The sequence below is a fragment of the Oncorhynchus nerka genome, linkage group LG20 (genome assembly GCF_034236695.1).
Source record: "Oncorhynchus nerka isolate Pitt River linkage group LG20, Oner_Uvic_2.0, whole genome shotgun sequence".
Taxonomy (NCBI): Eukaryota; Metazoa; Chordata; class Actinopteri; order Salmoniformes; family Salmonidae; genus Oncorhynchus; species Oncorhynchus nerka.
Genome location: NC_088415.1, coordinates 19,119,987 through 19,144,228, shown reverse-complemented (window position 1 = coordinate 19,144,228; position 24,242 = coordinate 19,119,987). Strand labels below are relative to the sequence as shown.

At 43.9% G+C, this 24,242-nt stretch overlaps 1 protein-coding gene across 4 annotated transcripts in view; it reads right to left on the bottom strand.

Moving 5' to 3' along the window:
- Positions 1–24,242, bottom strand: part of uckl1b (uridine-cytidine kinase 1-like 1b) — an 84,114-nt gene that overhangs the window by 56,810 nt on the left and 3,062 nt on the right. For 2 of the 4 annotated variants that reach the window (XM_065005282.1, XM_065005280.1), the window contains exon 1: positions 10,335–10,747. The exons of 1 other annotated variant lie outside the window; for it this stretch is intronic. In XM_065005282.1, coding sequence (XP_064861354.1) covers positions 10,335–10,393 — 59 coding nt within the window. In that variant the 5' untranslated portion in view covers positions 10,394–10,747. Of the gene's footprint in view, positions 1–10,334; positions 10,748–12,958; positions 13,069–24,242 lie in introns of those variants that run through there. One more of the 4 variants, XM_065005284.1, reaches the window with a different exon arrangement.

Genomic DNA, 24,242 nt, shown 5'->3' with positions numbered 1-24,242 from the left:
GACTCACTGAGCGTAAATATATAAATTGATTGCAATTGTTCCCGAATGAGTGAGCGTTCATGTGTAAAGGATTAGCATTTCAATTGTTATAATTATCACTCTGAAGTGACTTCTTAGTCGACCCCCTTTTGTCTAACAAGCCGCCATGCCGGTTTAGCCAACAAGGGCACATTCTCCTATCATTACATTTACCTTGTTTGTTTATGCATTTCTGTGAATTACTTAGTTAGTAATAAATAAATGATTTAAGACAATTGATGTATGGATGACTCATAGTGAAGACTGGGATCGTGCAGATAACCAACAATTTATGATGTTTGGAATGAGACTAACGTGAGGTAAAGTAAATAATTCATTAATTCGAAGACTAATTGACCAGATAAAATATCTGAAAAGTTATTTTAGGAAATTATAACTTTGTAATCTGAATATTTTTCCTTGGTGCCCCGACGTCCTAGTATTTACGGTTACATGATTAATCAGTCTAATCACATAATAACTAATTACAGAGAATATTTGATAAAAACTATCAGTCTTCAGTTAATGATAGTAAAGACACGACAGTACAGAAAAGGTATGACAAATTAAATACTGGATACCGCCCAACCCTAATCTGGGTTATCAATTAAAGCCAAGCCAGGGTGCCATAAAACGTGCCCTCACTGCATAGTTACACAGATACACACATCTCTTACACATAAATGTGTCAATTACGATCTCACACTACAATGCGCACAAAAATGCAAACATGAAAGTCTATATAAAAGAGAACAGCAAACAAGAGAAAACTATCTAGTCCAGATGGAGGACCTATCCAGGACCCCTGGCGCTGATAATAACAGTAAACAATATGGTGGGTCGTGACCGCTCTTTCCTGTGGATTTCTGAACATAACGCGACAAACAAACTGAGGTATTTTGGGTATAAAAATAACCTTTATGGAACAAAAGGAAGCCTTCTGAGAATTCATAAGCGATCGAATAAACCCCCACTTCCTTCCATTCTGCTAGCAAACGTGCAATCTTTGGAAAATAAAATCGATGACCTAAGCGGAAGATTAAACTACCAACGGGACATTCAAAACTGTAACATCTTGTGCTTCACGGAGTAGTGGCTGAACGATGACATTATCAACATACAGCTGGCAGGTTATACGCTGTACCGGCAGGATAGAACAGCGGCATCTGGTAAGACAAGGGACAGCAGACTACGTATTTTTGTAAATAACTGCCGGTGTACGATATCTAAGGAAGTCTCAAGGTTTTGCTCACCTGAGGTAGAGTATCTCATGATAAGCTGTAGACCACACTATCTACCTAGAGAGCTTTCATCTGTATTTTTCATAGTTGTCTACATACCACCACAGACTGACGCTGGTACTAGGATAGCACTGAATTAGCTGTATTCTGGCATAAGCAAACAGGAAAAGGCTCACCCAGAGGCGGCGCTCCTAGAAGCTGGGGACTTTAATGCAGGGAAACTTAAATCCGTCTTACCAAATTTCTATCAGCATGTTAAATGTGCAACCAGAGGGAAAAAACTCTGGACCACCTTTACTCCACACACAGAGCTGCATACAAAGCTCTCCCTCACCCTCCATTTGGCAAATCTGACCATAATTATATCCTCTTGATTCTTGCTTACAAGAAAGAATTAAAGCAGGAAGCACCAGTGACTCGAACAATAAAAAAGTGGCCAGATGAAGCAGATGCTAAACTACAGGACTGTTTTGCTACCACAGACTGGAATATGTTCAGGGATTCCTCCGATGGCATTGAGGAGTACACCACATCAGTCATTGGCTTCATCAATAAGTGCATAGATGATGTCGTCACCACAGTGACCGTGTGTACATACACCAACCAGTCTGCACTGAGCTAAAGGCTATAGCTGCCGCTTTCAAGGAGGGAGAATGTAACCCGGAAGCTTATAAAAAATCCTGCTATGCCCTCCGACCAACCATCAAACAGGCAAAGATTCAATACAGGACAAAGATCGAATCGTACTACATCGGCTGCCCAATGACACGAGCCTACCAGACGAGCTAAACTACTTCTATGCTCGCTTCGAGGCAAATGACACTGAAACATGCATGAGAGCACCAGCTGATCTGGAAGACTGTGTGATCACGCTCTCTGCAGCCGATGCGAGTAAGACCTTTAAACAGGTCAACATTCACAAGGCCGCAGGGCCAGACGGATTACCAGGACATGTACTGCGAGCATGCGCTGACCAACTGGTAGGTGTCTTCACTGACATTTTCAACCTCTGCCTGTCCGAGTCTGTAATACCAACATGTTTAAAGCAGACCACTATAGTACCTGTGCCCATGAACACTAAAGTAACCTGCCTAAATTACTACCGACCCGTAGCACACCCGTTGGTAGCCATGAAGTGCTTTGAAAGGCTGGTCATGGCTCACATCAACACCATTATCCCAGAAACCCCAGACCCCTCCAATTTGCAATCCGCCCTGACAGATCCACAGATGATGCAATCTCCATTGCACTCTACACAGTCCTTTCCCACCCGGACAAAATTAACACCTACGTGAGAATGCTATTCATTGAATACAGCTCAGCGTTCAACACCATAGTGCCCTCAAAGGTCATCACTAAACTAGGGACTCTGTGACTAAACACCTCCCTCTGCAACTGGATCCTGGACTTCCTGACGGGCCGCCCCCAGTTGGTAAGGGTAGGTATCAACACATCCGCCACACTGATCCTCAACACAGGGGCCCCTCATGGGTGCGTGCTCAGTTCCCTCCTGTACTGCCTGTTCACTCATGACTGCACGGCCAGGCACGACTCCAACACCATCATTAAGTTTGCCGATGACACAACAGTGGTAGGCCTGATCACCGACAACGACGAGACAGCCTATAGGAAGGAGATCAGAGACCTGGCCTTGTGGTGCCAGAACAACAACCTCTCCCTCAACGTGATCAAGACAAAGGAGATGATTGTGGACTACATTAAAAAGAGGACCGAGTATGCCCCCATTCTCATCGACGGGGCTGCAGTGGAGCAGGTTGAGAGCTTCAAGTTCCTTAGCGTCCACATCACTAACAAACTAACATGGTCCAAGCACACCAAGACAGTCATGAAGAGGGCATGACAAAACCTATTCCCCCTCAGGAGACTGAAAAGATTTGGCATGGGTCCTCAAATCCTCAAAAGGTTCTATAACTGCACCATCCTGACTGGTTGCCTCACTGCCTGGTATGACAACTGCTCGGCCTCCGACCGCAAGGCACTACAGAGGGTAGTGCAAACGACCAAGTACATCACTGGGGCCAAGCTTCCTGCCATCCAGGACCTCTATACCAGGCGGTGCCAGAGGAAGGCCCTAAAAATTGTCAAAGACTCCAGCCACCCTAGTCATAGTAGACTGTTCTCTCTGCTACCGCACAGCAAGCAGTACCGGAGCTCCAAGTCTAGGTCCAATAGGCTTCTAAACAGCTTCTACCCCCAAGCCATAAGACATCTGAACATCTTATCAAATGGCTACCCAGACTATTTGCATTTCCACCCCCCCACCCCCCTCTTTTACACCGCTGCTACTCTCTGTTGTTATCATCTATGCATAGTCACTTTAATAACTACCTACATCTACATGTACATATTCCCTCAATAAGCCGGTGCCCCCGCACATTGACTCTGTACCGGTACCCCCTGTATATAGTCTTGCTATTTTTATTTTACTGCTACTCTTTAATTACTAGTTATTTTATTTCTTATTATTTTTTAAAACTGTATTGTCAGTATGGGCTCATAAGTAAGCATTTCACTATGAGGTTGTTTAACTATAATACCTGTTCGGCACATGCGACTAATACGATTTGATAACCTGACATTACCCAAACTACCCACAGGAGGACGAATAATTCAATATTTAATTAATCAAATTAGTATTGTATGTGAAAAAATAACAATGTTAAAATATATCACATTGCACATTTAGTAATGACAGAATGTATTTAAACTTCACACAATGTAAAACGTTGTGAAGAAATATATATAGATAAAAATACATAGATAGGAGTGGGAAAAGAGATGCTTGTGCATTGATAAGCACACCAAAGATGGCATTAACGATAAGTAATAAAATAAAGATGGCATTAACAATAAGTTATAAAATAAAGATGGCATTAACGATAAGTAATAAACTAAATGTAAGGGTTTTCCTCCTCTTCGTTTGAAGAGGAGGTGTAGCAAGGATCGGACCAAGATGCGGCGTGGTAAGTGTCCATGGTTGTTTATTTAAAAACATGAACTGAACACTCAATGAATACAAAACAATAAACGTGAACAAAACCGAAACAGTACCGTGTGGCGAACAAACACAGACACGGAAACAATCACCCACAAACACACAGTGAAACCCAGGCTACCTAAGTATGATTCTCAATCAGAGACAACTAATGACACCTGCCTCTGATTGAGAACCATACTAGGCCGAAACATAGAAATTCCCAAAACCTAGAAAAACAAACATAGACAACCCACCCAACTCACGCCCTGACCATACTAAATAAATACAAAACAAAGGAAATTAAGGTCAGAACGTGACACTAAAGCTGGCATTAACGATAAGTAATAAAATAAAGCTGGCATTAACTATAAGTAATAAAATAAAGTTGGCATTAACGATAAGTAATAAAATAAAGATGGCATTAACGATAAGTAATAAAATAAAGATGGCATTAACGATAAGTAATAAAATAAAGATGGCATTAACGATAAGTAATAAGACGGCCCTTCTAAAAGCCTCTTTCAAACCATAGCCTGCTGAATTTGCAAGATAACTTTTTTTTCATTTGGATTTCGGTACAAATGAAAGAGTGGCACTGACTCGACCATGGATTTATGTTTCAGCATTGTCTTAATGAAGAGTTCGGTGTAAACTAGCTATGTTCGACATCCTTTTTTTCACTGCCCCTCTCTCCATCTTTCCCACTCTCTCTCTCTCTGTCCCTCAATCTCCGTCTTCGTCTCCCTTGCTCTGTTCATCTTTCTTTTTTCACATATCTGTCCCTATTGATAGCCCGAGATGGCATAGCAGTTCAGACGTCTTTTGTCCTCGTCTTGTCGTGTCGTGTATATATATATATTTACAACTTTTTTCACATACATTTTATTTTTATTTTCCATCAACTCATCTTCAATACACTCTCCTGCAACCTGCCTCACCAATTGATATGTATAAATACGTATTATTTACCTCAAATCTGCAATCCTCCAAGAAGCTAGCCAGAAGCTAGCCAGAAACTCCAAGAAGCTAGCCAGAAGCTAGCCAGGAGCTAGCCAGAAGCTAGTTAGCTTCTTTACTGGCAACTCGTTAGTATTCAGCTAACCACGGTTTGTGGTCATCAGCTATCCTTTAACTCGAAAATCTATCGCCAGTTTTGTACGGCGCAGCGCTCGAACGGAACATACCGGACCGATTTTTCTCCATGTCCCTGGATTTCAACTGCTCTCTGGACATTCACTCCCGGATCTCACAGCTAGCTGGCTGCTATCCGTGTGTCTATCTGCTTTCGTCGATTCCGGAGCAAACATCAATTACTCCGGAGCTAGCCAGCTCCGTCAATCACTCCTGAGCTCCGTCAATCACTCCTGGGCTGCAGTCACCTATCCGGACCCGTTTTACTGCCTACGCGGAGCCCCACCGGGCCTTCACAACTGGACTGCCGACGTTATCTACCCGAAGGAGATCCGGCTGGCTCCTCCGTCGCGACGTTACCTGAACGCCCATCTGCGGCCTGCTAACCGTTAGCTGTCTTACCGGCTGCTCTCAGAATAGACAATCGGACAATTTATTTATTTTATTATTACTATGTTTCTTCTTGGGCCTATATAACTATATATATTGTTTGAATTTTTTTGTTGTTGTGTGATTTGGACTAATCCCCTCTACAACACGGAACTCCACTAATCTACTGACGGAACGCAAGAGGTGGCTAACAACAGACCTCCATCCTATGCTAGCTTGCTACCGATGTCCTGGCTAGCTGTCTAAATCGCCGTGACCCCCAAACCAACCTCTCCACTCCCTGGACCCTTTTGATCACTCGACTAAGGATGCCTCTCCTTAATGTCAATATGTCTTGTCCATTGCTGTTCTGGTTAGTGTTTATTGGCTTATTTCACTGTAGAGCCTCTAGTCCTGCTCACTATACCTTATCCAACTTATTAGTTCCACCACCCACACATGCAATGACATCTCCTGGTTTCAATGATGTTTCTAGAGACAATATCTCTCTCTTCATCACTCAATACCTAGGTTTACCTCCACTGTATTCACATCCTACCATACCTTTGTCTGTACATTATACCTTGATGCTATTTTATCGCCCCCAGAAACCTCCTTTTACTCTCTGTTCCAGACGTTCTAGACGACCAATTCTTATTGCTTTTAGCCGTACCCTTATTCTTCTTCTCCTATGTTCCTCTGGCGATGTAGAGGTGAATCCAGGCCCTGCAGTGCCTGGCTCCACTCCTATTCCCCAGGCGCTCTCTTTTGATGACTTCTGTAACCGTAATAGCCTTGGTTTCATGCATGTTAACATTAGAAGCCTCCTCCCTAAGTTTGTTCTTTTCACTGCTTTAGCACACTCTGCCAACCTGGATGTTCTAGCTGTGTCTGAATCCTGGCTTAGGAAGACCACCAAAAATTCAGAAATTTTAATTCCAAACTACAACATTTTCAGACAAGATAGAACTGCCAAAGGGGGCGGTGTTGCAATCTACTGTAAAGATAGCCTGCAGAGTTCTGTCCTACTATCCAGGTCTGTACCCAAACAATTTGAACTTCTACTTTTAAAAATCCACCCCTCTAAAAACAAGTCTCTCACCGTTGCCGCCTGCTATAGACCACCCTCTGCCCCCAGCTGTGCTCTGGACACCATATGTGAACTGATTGCCCCCCATCTATCTTCAGAGCTCGTGCTGCTAGGCGACCTAAACTGGAACATGCTTAACACCCCAGCCATCCTACAATCTAAACTTGATGCCCTCAATCTCACACAAATTATCAATGAACCTACCAGGTACCCCCCCAAAGCCTTAAACATGGGCACCCTCATAGAAATCATCCTAACCAACTTCCCCTCTAAATACACCTCTGCTGTCTTCAACCAAGATCTCAGCGATCACTGCCTCATTGCCTGCATCCGTAATGGGTCAGCGGTCAAACGACCTCCACTCATCACTGTAAAACGCTCCCTGAAACACTTCAGCGAGCAGGCCTTTCTAATCGACCTGGCCGGGGTGTCCTGGAAGGATATTGATCTCATCCCGTCAGTAGAGGATGCCTGGATATTTTTTTTAAATGCCTTCCTAACAATCTTAAATAAACATGCCCCATTCAAGAAAATTAGAACCAGGAACAGATATAGCCCTTGGTTCTCCCCAGACCTGACTGCCCTTAACCAACACAAAAACATCCTATGGCGTTCTGCATTAGCATCAAACAGCCCCGTGATATGCAGCTGTTCAGGGAAGCTAGAAACCGTTATACACAGGCAGTTAGAAAAGCCAAGGCTAGCTTTTTCAAGCAGAAATTTGCTTCCTGCAACACTAACTCTAAAAAGTTCTGGGACACTGTAAAGTCCATGGAGAATAAGAACACCTCCTCCCAGCTGCCCACTGCACTGAAGATAGGAAACACTGTCACCACTGATAAATCCACCATAATTGAGAATTTCAATAAGCATTTTTCTACGGCTGGCCATGCTTTCCACCTGGCAACTCCTACCCCGGTCAACAGCACTGCACCCCCAACAGCAACTCGCCCAAGCCTTCCCCATTTCTCCTTCTCCCAAATCCATTCAGCTGAAGTTCTGAAAGAGCTGAAAAATCTGGACCCCTACAAATCAGCCGGGCTAGACAATCTGGACCCTTTCTTTCTAAAATTATCTGCCGAAATTGTTGCCACCTCTATTACTAGCCTGTTCAACCTCTCTTTCGTGTCATCTGAGATTCCCAAAGATTGGAAAGCAGCTGCAGTCATCCCCCTCTTCAAAGCGGGGGACACTCTTGACCCAAACTGCTACAGACCTATATCTATCCTACCATGCCTTTCTAAGGTCTTCGAAAGCCAAGTCAACAAACAGATTACCGACCATTTCGAATCTCACCATACCTTCTCTGCTATGCAATCTGGTTTCAGAGCTGGTCATGGGTGCACCTCAGCCACGCTCAAGGTCCTAAACGATATCTTAACCGCCATCGATAAGAAACATTACTGTGCAGCCGTATTCATTGATCTGGCCAAGGCTTTCGACTCTGTCAACCACCACATCCTCATCGGCAGACTCGACAGCCTTGGTTTCTCAAATGATTGCCTCGCCTGGTTCACCAACTACTTCTCTGATAGAGTTCAGTGTGTCAAATCGGAGGGTCTGCTGTCCGGACCTCTGGCAGTCTCTATGGGGGTGCCACAGGGTTAAATTCTTGGACCGACTCTCTTCTCTGTATACATCAATGAGGTCGCTCTTGCTGCTGGTGAGTCTCTGATCCACCTCTACGCAGACGACACCATTCTGTATACTTCCGGCCCTTCTTTGGACACTGTGTTAACAACCCTCCAGGCAAGCTTCAATGCCATACAACTCTCCTTCCGTGGCCTCCAATTGCTCTTAAATACAAGTAAAACTAAATGCATGCTCTTCAACCGATCGCTACCTGCACCTACCCGCCTGTCCAACATCACTACTCTGGACGGCTCTGACTTAGAATACGTGGACAACTACAAATACTTAGGTGTCTGGTTAGACTGTAAACTCTCCTTCCAGACCCATATCAAACATCTCCAATCCAAAGTTAAATCTAGAATTGGCTTCCTATTTCGCAACAAAGCATCCTTCACTCATGCTGCCAAACATACCCTTGTAAAATTGACCATCCTACCAATCCTCGACTTTGGCGATGTCATTTACAAAATAGCCTCCAATACCCTACTCAACAAATTGGATGCAGTCTATCACAGTGCAATCCGTTTTGTCACCAAAGCCCCATATACTACCCACCATTGCGACCTGTACGCTCTCGTTGGCTGGCCCTCGCTTCATACTCGTCGCCAAACCCACTGGCTCCATGTCATCTACAAGACCCTGCTAGGTAAAGTCCCCCCTTATCTCAGCTTGCTGGTCACCATAGCATCTCCCACCTGTAGCACACGCTCCAGCAGGTATATCTCTCTAGTCACCCCCAAAACCAATTCTTTCTTTGGCCGCCTCTCCTTCCAGTTCTCTGCTGCCAATGACTGGAACGAACTACAAAAATCTCTTAAATTGGAAACAATCTCCCTCACTAGCTTTAAGCACCAACTGTCAGAGCATTTTACAGATTACTGCACCTGTACATAGCCCACCTATAATTTAGCCCAAACAACTACCTCTTTCCCAACTGTATTTAATTTATGTATTTATTTGCACCCCATTATTTTTATTTCTACTTTGCACATTCTTCCATTGCAAAACTACCATTCCAGTGTTTTACTTGCTATATTGTATTTACTTTGCCACCATGGCCTTTTTTGCCTTTACCTCCCTTCTCACCTAATTTGCTCACATTGTATATAGACTTGTTTTTTTTACTGTATTATTGACTGTATGTTTGTTTTACTCCATGTGTAACTCTGTGTCGTTGTATGTGTCGAACTGCTTTGCTTTATCTTGGCCAGGTCGCAATTGTAAATGAGAACTTGTTCTCAACTTGCTTACCTGGTTAAATAAAGGTGAAATAAAAAAAATAAAAAATGTACGCACAGTTACAAGCCTGCTAGAGTTAGCAGCAGGTGGACGAGCAATATCCACCTTCGTAGTACTGATGAAGCTTGAGTACTGGTGAACCTTTTAACTGAAGCTAGTTAGCTTTAGAAAACCCTGAGTAGATCTAGCTTGCTTCATAAGATACCCCTCAGGTAAGCTATTACATAAGCTAAATAGCTAACCCATCACCACACAACAAAAACTTTTATTCTACTAAAGCCACTAGCTATAGAAGAGATTGGTTGGTCATGTTCTGCCAGCCATTCTCTTTAAAAGAGAAAGACAGATAAGGATAACTCACTAGTCACTGCTATAGAGGAGTGGAGGGAATGAAAACACACAGGCATGTACAGGACTCCCTGAAAAACAGTGGCAAGTGTTACTGAATGGACTTTCCTGGCTAAATAAATACAATGAAATTAAATGAATGACGCAGCTCACATGGAGCTCAGTCTTAAACACAGAGATAGAGGGGTAAACTATATAGACACAGAGAAAGAAGACAAATGACAGTAGAATCAAAATAATATATAAATAAATGCGAGGAGGCACTTACCTGCAGCCTGTTACAGTCCAGCAGCCTGATATCCGAGCTCCTGTATTCAAAGTATTCATGATGAAACGAGATGACAGGCGAACAAGGGTTTGTCTACGAGATGTTAACTAGTGTTTCAGTTCTTGTTATTGTCAGTGAGGTTGACATCAGCTACTGATACACAAGTGCACAGGAGGCACTTAGTCCTACTGCCCCTCTGGCTAGGCAAGTCCACAACAGAGAGAACGGGAGAGCGAGAAAGAAAGGAAAGAGAGAAAGATAGAGACAGTTGGGGGAGAAACGAAACTATGCTTCAAACATCTGTTTTGCTTTCTATTCACTCCGAGCGGCAGAGAGAGGACATTGTAGATAAAGAGCGCAATAGGAAAGAATCTGCAGCATAGCCTGCTTTCCCTCTCCTTCTCTCTCTATCACTCCCCCTCCCCTCCCCTGTGCTCCGCAACCAGCCATGTAGCCAACAAACGTAAGAGGATAACCTGTCCTCCAGATTATGTTCATTAGGTTGTATTAATAGCAGCAGGTTAGAGAGAGTCCTCCCCTCTGCAGTTGTATTCACACCAACACACACGCCACTCGCCTCGCCAGGCCCGCCAACCAACTAGTAATCTGTTTCTGACAGTCATTGTCACAACACTTCACTAGAAGAGACAGAGAAAATGAAACAACAGAGAGAGAGAGAGAGAGAGAAAGAGCCTCTAAATGCCCCTCAACGTTTGAGTTGTACTTCAAGTCAACAAAAAACAAATGGAGGAGTGTTTGCTTTCTCAGAGAGAGAAAGCAAGAGAAAAAAGGAGGGAAAGACAGAGGAGGGACAATAATATTCCCTAGTGGGCAGTCACTGTGTCTCTACGTGCCTGACACCCGAGTCTAGGGACAGCAGCATGACAGCGTGCACACACATGCGCACACCCACTGATGGCTTTTTCATGTTCCGTATAGATAGAACAGAGGCTTCTGGTAAGAGAAGGGGAGGGGTTTCTTCAACAAAAATTCCTGGTATACCTAAGTTGAAAATATCTTGTGCTCCTGTTCACCCGACTTGCTAAAATGCTGACCCCACTATACACAGAGGAAATGATTGTGTGTTAATATTACAACTGGGTTCGTATTGCACAAGCATAACACCAAGGCGGCACTCAGCGAACTGTACAAGATCATTAGCCAGCAAGAATCCTCTCACCCGGAAGCAGTCTTTATTGTCGTGGGTGATTTTAACCAAGCATGTTTAAAACACATTATATATATCACCAAGATGTATCCTGCCCCACAAGAGGAAACGATGTGCTGGGCCATGTATAAACAAACAACCACGATGCGTCCAAAGCCTTCCCCCGCCCACACTTCAGCCAATCAGATCATGTCTCTGTTCCTACTCCCCAACTACAAGCAGCAACTCAAAAGGGAGCCACCGACACAGAGAATAGTGAGGCACTGGACAGAGGAGGCAGACTCATTGCTGCAAGACTTTTTTGAGAATACTGATTGGAATATGTTCAAAGATTCATCCATCCAGGTCTCATCCATCAACATTGAGGAATATACATCATCAGTCACAGGCGTCATTAGAAAATGTGTTGATGTTGTACCCACAATAACAATCCGGACATACCCCAACCAAAAACCCTGGATGAACGGAGATTTCCGTACAATGCTGTGAGCCCGTACTGAAGCATTCACCCTGACTCTTTGGCGCGCAACATATACAAGGCAAGCAGGTACGAGCTCCGCAAATCAATTAGGGATGCAAAAAGACAATACAGACTCAAACTTGAATTGATGTTCGACAACTCAGACTCGCAAAGCATGTGGCAAGGATTACAGACCACTACGGACTACAAAGGTAAATCCAGTTGTGTGGTGCCCACCGAAGTCTCCCTCTCAGACAAGATTAAAACATTCTGTGCTCATATTCGTCGCCAGACCCACTGGCTCCAGGTCATCTACAAGTCCATGCTAGGTAAAGCTCCGCCTTATCTCAGTTCACTGGTCACGATGGCAACACCCATCCGTAGCACGCGCTCCAGCAGGTGTATCTCACTGATCATCCCTAAAGCCAACACCTCATTTGGCCGCCTTTCGTTCCAGTACTCTGCTGCCTGTGACTGGAACGAATTGCAAAAATCGCTGAAGTTGGAGACTTTTATCTCCCTCACCAACTTCAAACATCAGCTATCTGAGCAGCTAACCGATCGCTGCAGCTGTACATAGTCTATTGGTAAATAGCCCACCCATTTTCACCTACCTCATCCCCATACTGTTTTTATTTATTTACTTTTCTGCTCTTTTGCACACCAATATCTCTACCTGTACATGACCATCTGATCATTTATCACTCCAGTGTTAATCTGCAAAATTGTAATTATTCGCCTACCTCCTCATGCCTTTTGCACACATTGTATATAGACTCCCCTTTTTTTCCCTAATGTATTATTGACTTGTTAATTGTTTACTCCATGTGTAACTCTGTGTTGTCTGTTCACACTGCTATGCTTTATCTTGGCCAGGTCGCAGTTGCAAATGAGAACTTGTTCTCAACTAGCCTACCTGGTTAAATAAAGGTGAAATAAATAAAAAAAAAATATATATATTTTTTTTGAAAAACTCTCAAAAGAGTGAATACTCACAAAACCGCTGGCCCGGTTGGCATCCCTGGTCGCGTCCTCAGAGTGAGTGCTGGACCCACTCCAATTTGCCTACAGCTCCAACAGATCCACGGAAGATGCCATTTCCATCGCTATTCACACAGACGTAACACATTGGGACAACAGGAACACCTATGTAAGAATGTTGTTCATTGACTACAGTTTAGCATTCAACACTATTGTTCCCTCCATGCTCAACACCAAGCTCAGAGACTTGGGTGTGAACACCACCTTCTGCAACTGGATCCTGGACTTCCTGATGGGCAGACCACAGGCTGTGAGGATTTGGTAACACCACCTCCTCCTCCACACTGTCTTTTAACACAGGGCCCCCAGTGGTGTGTCCTCAGCCCTCTGTTGTACTCCCTGTTCACTCACGACTGCGTGGCTTTGCATGACACCAACTCCATCATCAAGTTTGCTAATGACACCATGGATGTAGGCCTGTTAACCAACAATATGAGTCAGCCTATAGGGAGGAGATAAGTGAACTGGCATTGTGGTGCCAGGACAACAACCTCTCCGTCAACGTCAGCAAAACAAAATAGTTGATTGTTCACTTCAGGAAGAAGAGTAGGGAACATGCCCTGATCCACATCAACGGGACTGCCGTAAAGAGAGTTAGCCGTTTTAATTTCCTCTGTGTCCACATTCCCTAGGACTTGACATGGACCAACAACTCCACCACTCTTGTCAAGAGGGCGCTGAAGAAATCTGGCATGCTACTCCGGGTCATCTCCAAATACTACCGCAGACCATACTGACTGTTTGCATCATGGCCAGGTACAGGAATTGCTCTGTCCACGACCACACAGTTCTCCAGCGGGTGGGGAAGACGGCCTAGTACATCACTGGGACCGTGGCCCTCCAGCGGGTGGGGAAGACGGCCGCGTACATCACTGGGACCGTGGCCCTCCAGCGGGTGGGGAAGACGGCCTAGTACATCACTGGGACCGTGGCCCTCCAGCGGGTGGGGAAGACGGCCTAGTACATCACTGGGACCGTGGCCCTCCAGCGGGTGGGGAAGACGGCCTAGTACATCACTGGGACCGTGGCCCTCCAGCGGGTGGGGAAGACGGCCTAGTACATCACTGGGACCGTGGCCCTCCAGCGGGTGGGGAAGACGGCCTAGTACATCACTGGGGCCGTGGCCCTCCAGCGGGTGGGGAAGACGGCCGCGTACATCACTGGGACCGTGGCCCTCCAGCGGGTGGGGAAGACGGCCTAGTACATCACTGGGACCGTGGCCCTCCAGCGGGTGGGGAAGACGGCCTAGTACATCACTGGGACCGTGGCCCTCCAGCGGGTGGGGAAGACGGCCTAGTACATCACTGGGACCGTGGCCCTCCAGCGGGTGGGGAAGACGGCCTAGTACATCACTGGGACCGTGGCCCTCCAGCGGGTGGGGAAGACGGCCTAGTACATCACTGGGGCCGTGGCCCTCCAGCGGGTGGGGAAGACGGCCTAGTACATCACTGGGACTGTGCTCCCACCAATCTAAGACAACTATTCGAAACAGTGTCAGCATGAGGCTCGGATTAATTCCTTCAATTTTCCACTCTTCACCTCGGCATGAACAGGAACGATTCACGCTACAAAAACAATTGGCAAACGAGACTGTCTTACATTACACCAACTAAACTGTCCCATAGCGGTAGAGCGTACTCACCCCCTGGACATTGTGTGCTGAAGCTTGTACTTATTCTCATATGTTTCCTAATCAGCAACAATTACTGTAGTTATTCTTCAATTTGCTAGCGCAATGAGTAAATGGCTGAGAAAGCGACCAAGTCCATATTATGGCAAGAAAAGCTCAAACAAGCAAAGAGAAACGACAGTCCATCATTACTTTAACCTGTTAGTCCTATAGGGGCAGTATTTCATTTTTGGATAAAAAGACGTGCCCGTTTTAAGCGCAATATTTTGTCACGAAAAGATGCTCGAATATGCTTGGAATTGATAGTTTTGGAAAGAAGACACTCTTACGTTTCCAGAACTGCAAAGATTTTCACTGTGAGTCCCCTAGAACAAATGCTTCGGGCAAAACCAAGATGTTTGACCGACCAGGAAATGAACAGGATTTCTGAGGCTACGTTTTCCATGATCGCCTTATATGGCTGTGAATGCGACAGGAATGAACGGACACTTTCTCTTGTTTCCCCAAGGTCTCTGCAGCATTGTGACGTATTTGTAGGCATATCATTGGAAGATTGACCATAAGAGACTACAATTGCCAAGTGTCCCGCTTGGTGTCTGCGTGGCAATTGGTGCGCAAAAGTCAGCTCCCAGTATTTTTCCATTCGAATCAGAGAACAAAGCTTGCTTCAAGGACTGGGGTTTCAATGGAGAGATATATGACAAACCACCTTCAGGATTGATTCAAACAACGTTTTCCATGTTTCAGTCAATATTATGGAGTTATTTCGGAAAAAAGTTTGACGTGTAGGTGACTGAATTTTCGGTTAGTTTCGGTAGCCAAATGCATAGTAACAAAACGGAACGATGTGTCCTACACAAGAATCTTTCAGGAAAAACTGGCATCTGCTATGTAACTGAGAGTCTCCTCATTGAAACATCTGAAGTTCTTCAAAGGTAAATTATTTTATTTGATTCCTTGGCTGGTTTTTGTGAATATGTTGCGTGCTAAATGCTAACGCTAAATGCTAAGCTAGCTATCACCACTCTTACACAAATTATTGATTTTCTCTGGTTCAAAAGCATATTTTGAAAATCTGAGACGGCATATTTATTTCATTTCATTTGCGATTTTTAGAAATCGCTAACGTTGCGTTATGGTAATGAGCTTGAGGCTGTAGTAACGATACCGCATGCGGGATGGGGCGGACTATGAGGTTAAGACATGAAGGTCAGTCAATGCTAGGGCTAGGCGGTATATAGTAAAAACAAGTGCTCAGCATATGTGGGAACTCCGTCAAGACTGTTGGAAAAGCATTCCTCGTGAAGCTGGTTGAGAGAATGCCAAGAGTGTGCAAAGCTGTCATCAAGGCAAAGGGTGGCTGCTTTGAAAATGTGGTTAACTAGTTGCTCCTACCCTCTACTTTTTTGAACATTTTGTTAAAAATCGCGCAACATTTCAGCGCCCTGCTACTCATGCCAGGAATATAGTACGTTCATATGGTTAGAATGTGTGTATAGGAAACCCTCGGACGTTTTTAAAACTGGTTAAATCACGACTGTGGCTATTACATAACGTGCGTTACATCGGAAAGCGCAGGAAAACCTGATCACAGAAAATGGAAATAAATATCCTTGCGCCACTTCCAGCAATTGTTAACAGTGAGCCGAATTAGATAAGACCGAGCATTCAACTCCCACAGCATCCCCATGTAGTCGAGTATCTTGTGAATTTAATCATCTTTGATTCTTGGTTGAACCGAAAGAGGGGCACCGCTTACCTCCGGTCTCCGCCCAGATCATTCCGGAAGAGCTCTCTCCTGAAATTTTTTCCAAGACGACAGCTAATGATATATACATCGCCTACGGATGATTTTTATCGCTTATTAACGTTTACTAATACCTAAAGTAGCATTACAAACGTATTTCGAAGTGTTTTGTGAAAGTTTATCGTCTACTTTTTGAATTTTAAAAATGACGTTACGTTGTGAAATCGCTGTTTTTTTCGTTTATCACACAGTCTACATATAACGATATCTTGGCTTTATATGGCCCGATTTAATCGAAATAAAGACCCAATAGTGTTTATGGGACATCTAGGAGTGCCAACAAAGAAGATGGTGAAAGGTAATGACTGTTTTCTATTTTATTGTGCGGTTTGTGTAACGCCGAAATGCTAATTATTTTGTTTACGTCCCCTGCTGTGCTTTTCTGTTGTAGTGTATTGGTGCATGCTATCAGATAACAGCTTCTCATGCTGTCGCCGAAAAGCATTTTAAAAATCTGACTTGTTGCCTGGATTCACAACGAGTGTAGCTTTAATTTGATACCCTGCATGTGTATTTTAATGAACTTTTGAGTTTTAACTAATACTATTAGCATTTAGCGTAGCGCATTTGCATTTCCAGAGCTCTAGTTGGGACGCAAGCGTCCCAGGTAGAGGTAAGAGGTTAACACCTTTTTGGTTACTACATGATTCCATACAGTGGTGAGTACAAGATTTGATACACCGCTGATTTCGCAGGTTTTCTTACTTACAAAGCATGTAGAGGTCTGTAATTTTTATCATATGTACACATCAACTGTGAGAGACGGAATCTAAAACAAAAATCCAGAAAATCACATTGTATGATTTTTACGTAATTCATTTGCATTTTATTGCATGACATAAGTATTTGATACATCAGAAAAGCAGAACTTAATATTTGGTACAGAAACCTTTGTTTGCAATTACAGAGATCATATGTTTCCTGTAGTTCTTGAACTCCTCCATACAGACCTTCTCCAGATCCTTCAGGTTTCGGGGCTGTCGCTGGGCAAGATTTTCTATTGGGTTCAGGTCTGGAGACTGGCCAGGCCACTCCAGGACCTTGAGGTGCTTCTCACGGAGCCACTCCTTAGTTGCCCTGGCTGTGTGTTTCGGGTCGTTGTCATGCTGGAAGACCCAGCCACGACCCATCTTCAATGCTCTTACTGGGGGAAGCAGGTTGATGGCCAAAATCTCACGATACATTGCCCCATCCATCCTCCCCTCAATATGGTGCAGTCGTTCTGTCCCCTTTGCAGAAAAGCATCCTCAAAGAATGATGTTTCCACCTCCATGCTTCACGGTTGGGATGGTGACCTTGGGGTTGTACTCATCCTTCTTCTTCCTCCAAACACGGCAAGTGGAGTTTGGACCAAAAAGCTCTATTTTTGTCTCGTCAGACCACATGACCTTCTCCCATTCCTCCTCTGGATCATCCAGATGGTCATTGGCAAACTTCAGACGGGCCTGGACATGCGCTGGCATGAGCAGGGGGACCTTGCGTGCGCTGCAGGAAATTAATCCATGACGGCGTAGTGTGTTACTAATGGTTTTCTTTGAGACTGTGGTCCCAGCTCTCTTCAGGTCATTGATCAGGTCCTGTCGTGTAGTTCTGGGCTGATCCCTCACCTTCCGCATGATCATTGATGCCCCACAAGGTAAGATCTTGCATGGAGCCCCAGACCGAGGGTGATTGACCGTCATCTTGAACTTCTTCCATATTCTAACAATTGCGCCAACAGTTGTTGCCTTCTCACCAAGCTGCTTGCCTATTGTCCTGTAGCCCATCCCAGCCTTGTGCAGGTCTACAATTTTATCCCTGATGTCTTTACACAGCTCTCTGGTCTTGGCCATTGTGGAGAGGTTGGAGTCTGTTTGATTGAGTGTGTGGACAGGTGTCTTTTATACAGGTAACGAGTTCAAACAGGTGCAGTTAATACAGGTAATGAGTGGAGAACAGGAGGGCTTCTTAAAGAAAAACTAACAGGTCTGTGAGAGACGGAATTCTTACTGGTTGGTAGGTGATCAAATACTTATGTCATGCAATAAAATGCAAATTAATTTCTTAAAAATCATACAATGTGATTTTCTGGATTTTTGTTTTAGATTCCGTCTCTCACAGTTGATGTGTACCTATGATACAAATTACAGACCTCTACATGCTTTGTAAGTAGGAAAACCTGCGAAATTGGCAGTGTATCAAATACTTGTTCTCCCCACTGTATGTGTTATTTCATAGTTTTGATGTCTTCACTATTATTCTACAATGTCGAAAATAGTACAAATAAAGAAAAACCTTGAATGAGTAGGTGTGTCCAAACTTTTGACTAGAACTGTATGTGTGTAGTTTGTCTCGGCTTAGAACAGGCTTAGGCGGCTCTCGTTCAAACCAGTGCGTGAGCGCATTGCCACCTACTGTGTGCAAACTCCCTAGAAAGACATGTAGTATTCTTGAGAAAGCTTGGCGTAAATCTTGGCGTTACCAATGGCAACTTTCCTTTCCCGGATGCCGGTACCTCGTCTTGGACTGAGGAGGAGGTGGAGAGAGACTTGGGGCTGTGGTCGGAGCATAGCATCCCAACAGCAAGATTGTGAGACCACTGGTTACATACAGGGCCCAGGTTCGGATGATGACTTAGTGTCTCTGGACGGCTCCGGGGGTTTCTCTGGTGACAAAGAGGACTTCTTTCCATGACAGCCACCTCCTCATGCTACGGGAGTAGCGGGGGAAAAACCTGGTATCCAACACATCGTTCATAGAACAGGGCCGTAAGGGCTGCTATTTGTTTTGAGGTGAAGTGGCCATATTCACCCCCACGGCAGAAGTCATCAAGGTTCGGTGGATGGCAAGCTAGCTGGCTACTTTGCCCCGTAGGCTAACAAGGCCGTGGCTAATGTGAATCCTACCTTCTGGAAGGCCGACATGCCTGGAAGCCCAGCTAAGTGGGCTTCCCCAGGGGTCGACCCATCACCAGGTCTGACCGGCCTGGTTCCCAGGCGCATTGTGCCTGGCACAAGCGCCACCCAACTTCCAGGGGATGGTACTGAGACTGCCGCCGTGCACCTATCTCAGGGATGTGGAATGGCACGAGTTTGGGTCCTCCCTTGCCAAAAGCCCCAAACACCCATGGTGACAACAGTACCTTCAAGTGGCATGTCAAATTTGGGTACTTCACAAACATTGTTTCAACCAGATTGTTTTCAGGTTTCAAGTGTGTTGTGTATTCCACGTTTGAGTTCGATAAAATATGTCCCTCCGCCACATTCAGACACAAAGTTGTCAAATAAAAATGACCTATTTCTTCAAATCCACGAGGGGGCGTCATTGCCCCCTCAGATGTCGCTATACTGGAGACTCGCTGCCAGTTCCAACCAATGGCATGCATACGGAAAGGGACGGGGTTTACTCCCCATTCCAGACCCAATATCTACAAGCCATCAGACTACTGAATACTTAAACTGGACTGAGCACCTGCTCTGATTCTCCGCACCTTAGCACACATGCACTCACTCACCCACCCACCCACACAGACATACCCACTCACCCACACAGACACACACACACCCACACAGACATACACACACCAACACAGACACACACACACCCACACAGACATACACACACACACCCACAGACATACACACACCCACACAGACATACACACACCAACACAGACACACACACACCCACACAGACATACACACACACCCACACAGACATACACACACCAACACAGACACACACACACCCACACAGACATACACACACACCCACACAGACATACACACCCACACCCACAGACATACACACACCCACACAGACATACACACACCAACACAGACACACACACATCCACACATATACAGTACATTCATGAATAGAAACATGTTTATTCTATTCTACTGAGCCATTTACTTTATGTTCCTGTTATTTTATTTTATTATTTATTATTGTTGTTGCATTGTTGAAAAGGAACCTGCAAATAAGCCTTTCATTGGACAGTATATACCACGTGTATCCTGTACAACTTGAAACGTGAAACACACACACTGCATTCAGAGACAAGTGGGGAATAAATAGCATGATGAAACGCCGCACTCTGTCTGTCAGCTGCAAGTAAGGAGTGGCCCTGAACACAAACACATGCACGCTGCCCAGTCTTACTGTAGGCAAACACTTCGCTCACACAAACCTCATGATTCCTGTTTGTTTTCTATGAAACACAAGCAAACGTGGAAATGCCACAGCCAGTAACCCATGTAAATGATTGTGTTCACAGAATCGCAATACGGAAATTGCACCTAACAACAGATTTAAGATTAAATGATCCTACCACAATTCTAACCTTAACCATTAGGGGGAATGGATACATACATGACCCTGTATCAGTGTTTATGGAAACTTCTAGGTACTCTGTCAAGGACAGCTGTAGTCAGAGAAGCAGGTGTGTCCCACTACAGTACACACTACTCACTGTTAAAGTAGCAGAGTCAAAACAAAGTCGCTAAACTGGTTACTATAACGATTTGTAGCATTACTCTCTATGGTAACAGAGATCACCACAGGGGATATAATCCCAGGTGAAGGTTCTGCAATACCACGGTAGTGTTGAGTAAATTGCCGTTGGCCTAATACCCTTGTGCTATTGAGGCGGCAGGGTAGCCTAGTGGTTAGAGCGTGTGACTAGTATAACCGGAAGGTTGTGAGTTCAAACCCCCGAGCTGACATGGTACAAATCTGTCGTTCTGCCCCTGAACAGGCAGTTAACCCACTGTTCCTAGGCCGTCATTGAAAATAAGAATTTGTTCTTAACTGACTTGCCTGGTTAAATAAAGGTAAAATATATATATTTTTTTAAAATAGGGTTGATAACCTGGTGCTATTGAGTAAATAGGGTTGATACCCTGGTGCTATTGAGTAAATAGGGTTGATACCCTGGTGCTATTGAGTAAATAGGGTTGATAACCTGGTGCTATTGAGTAAATAGGGTTGATACCCTGGTGCTATTGAGTAAATAGGGTTGATACCCTGGTGCTATTGAGTAAATAGGGTTGATACCCTGGTGCTATTGAGTAAATAGGGTTGATACCCTGGTGCTATTGAGTAAATAGGGTTGATACCCTGGTGCTATTGAGTAAATAGGGTTGATACCCTGGTGCTATTGAGTAAATAGGGTTAATACCCTGGTGCTATTGAGTAAATAGCCCTAATACTGTGGTGTAGCTTACTTTAGGTTTCCACCAAACCCCACCATTGATTTTCAATCTTGATTATGGGGTCTCCTAGGGGGTGCAGGCTTTTGTTCCAGGCCAACAGTAACACACCTGATTCAACTAATCAAGGACTTGACAATTAAAGTTGTTGATAAATGTAATGGGTTGTCTTAGTACTGGGCTGCAACATAAAGTGCACAGTCAGAAGGCAAAAGGACTATAATTAAAGGTGACAAGATGGAACTACGTATAACAATAGAACTGCTAAATGTGTACTACCCATTTGTCAGTTAATCCAATATGGTGATTTTAATCTCATTAGCCATACATTTATTAACTCTCAAGCTATTTTAATGAAGTCTAAATGACCTTGTGAAATGGGGGAGTCACGAGGACATGCTATTAGTTACATTAAATTCCTAACATTCCTGTGCAGTACTGAGGACTTCACACCAGCTTTGGTCAATACTTCAAGCAAAATATAATTTAAGTCCTACTTTGCATGCCCCAAACCCATTGACAAAATGTTCTGTTAAAGGAAAACTCAACCCAAATACTATATTTTGGTATTTGTTTCATTAGTCCTTTGTTAGTTTGACAAAAGACAGTCCCAACATTTTTTCCTTGTCAGCAATCAAGTTTTCAAGATATGTAACTTTCAAAATACAGAAATGATCCCTGTATAATGCATGTTGCATCATATTATGTTGCATTTAGCATCATATGGGGATGATTTCTGTATTTTGAAAGTTATATATCTTGAAAACTTGATTGCTGACAATCAAAACATTTTGGGACTGTGTCAACAATGGACTAATGAAACAAATACCAAAATATAGTTTTTGAGTTTTCCTTACAAAATAATTATAAAACTTCAAACTTGGAAAGAAAGAGGGGAAAATAGCTTGTGGTCAATGCAAATATTTGAACATTATGCAAATATGTTCACTAAACTAAAAGTGTGGTATAGGCCTACACACTATAGTAAATTGACAGGTCTGATTTGTTAGAAAGCCTATAAAAAGTTTTTAACTTTATTAAACCATGTGTGCTCAATGAAATAATGACTGGGAAATCAGACTGACTGGCTCACGTATTACATATGATATAATCTCTTATGAACAGACTACGTAAACGTAATTGAGCATCTGACTGACCATATTACGCAAGATTTTAGTTCAGGGTTAACCGAGATTACATGTGATATTACACTGTAGTTATCAGCAAAGGGTATGAACCAATGCTTTATATATATACACTAGATGACTAACAGGGGGGCGCTGTTTTGAAGCCACCGTGCTTCCATCTTGGCACTCCCCCACCGTTGTAAAAAATATTTTGGAAGATATAGAAATGCATTTACTAATGTGGCTTCCGTGTGGCCACTCTACCATAAAGACCTGATTGGTGGAGTGCTGCAGAGATGGTTGTCCTTCTGGAAGGTTATCCCATCTCCACAGAGGAACTCTGGAGCTCTGTTAAAGTGACCATCAGGTTCTTGGTCACCTCCCTGACCAAGGCCCTTCTCCCCCGATTGCGCAGTTTGGCCATGTGGCCAGCTCTAGGAAGAGTCTTGGTGGTTCCAAACCTCTTCCATTTAACTTCTCTGATCTACCGATCTCGGATACAGGTTTGAATCCAACAACATACGGAGTTCGCCACAAATAGTCATATTAAACATTCCTGAAAATACAAGTGTCTCACATGCTTCAAAAGCCTAGAATCTTGCTAATCCAACTGCGTTGTCATATTTAAAAAAGTATTAATTGCGAAAGAATACGCTGCGATTATCTGATCACAGACCCCCATATCAAACTACTTGTTCAACCAGCACTTGCGTAACATAATCACAAACTGCATTGAAATAAATTGTTGACCTTTGAAGATCTTGCTCGGTTTGCAATCCCAAGGATCATTGTTACACAATGAATGGTCTTTTGTTCGGTTAAATCTATTTTTTATAGCCTAACACAAAACATTTTGTGAACGCTTATCTCGTTGAATTTCGTGTCATTCAATTTTCGACTAAACATCCGACGTAAATAGACAGACTTTCCCTGACTTTATCCAGTCATGTTTGGTTTCCTTGCAATCAACTGTTTGTTTGTAACACAACCAAACTTGATGGGTCATTTCGCGGGACGTATTGACCCGGAAAAAAAACGATTGGAAGACAACAAGTGACGAGCTCATTGTGCACCAATTATATGACCACTGTCTCGTTGATTGACTGTATTTTAACCCAATGACCACTGATCGTCTTGAAATCTAGCTGGGTATATAGCCAATAAGCTGAGGTAAGTGGCAATATGCAATGGTTGTGTGTTGGAAGACCAACCCATGTCGTAAACTCCAGCGTAAAGAGAGTCATTCGCTATTGAAGTTTTATTCCGGAAGGAGCTACGCATTTTACGCACAGCGTTGTTTTGGTAAACGCGCAGATTCAGCTGTTTATATATCAATCAGTATGGCAACTAAGTCAGGGAAACCTCAATCTAAGTCTAGATATACAGATGTACACACAATTTTAGAAGAAATTGATCGGAAAAGTGAGACAGAGATTGTTGTAGGACGATTCATTTAGCGATTCCCAAGTGGAGGAATATTTTT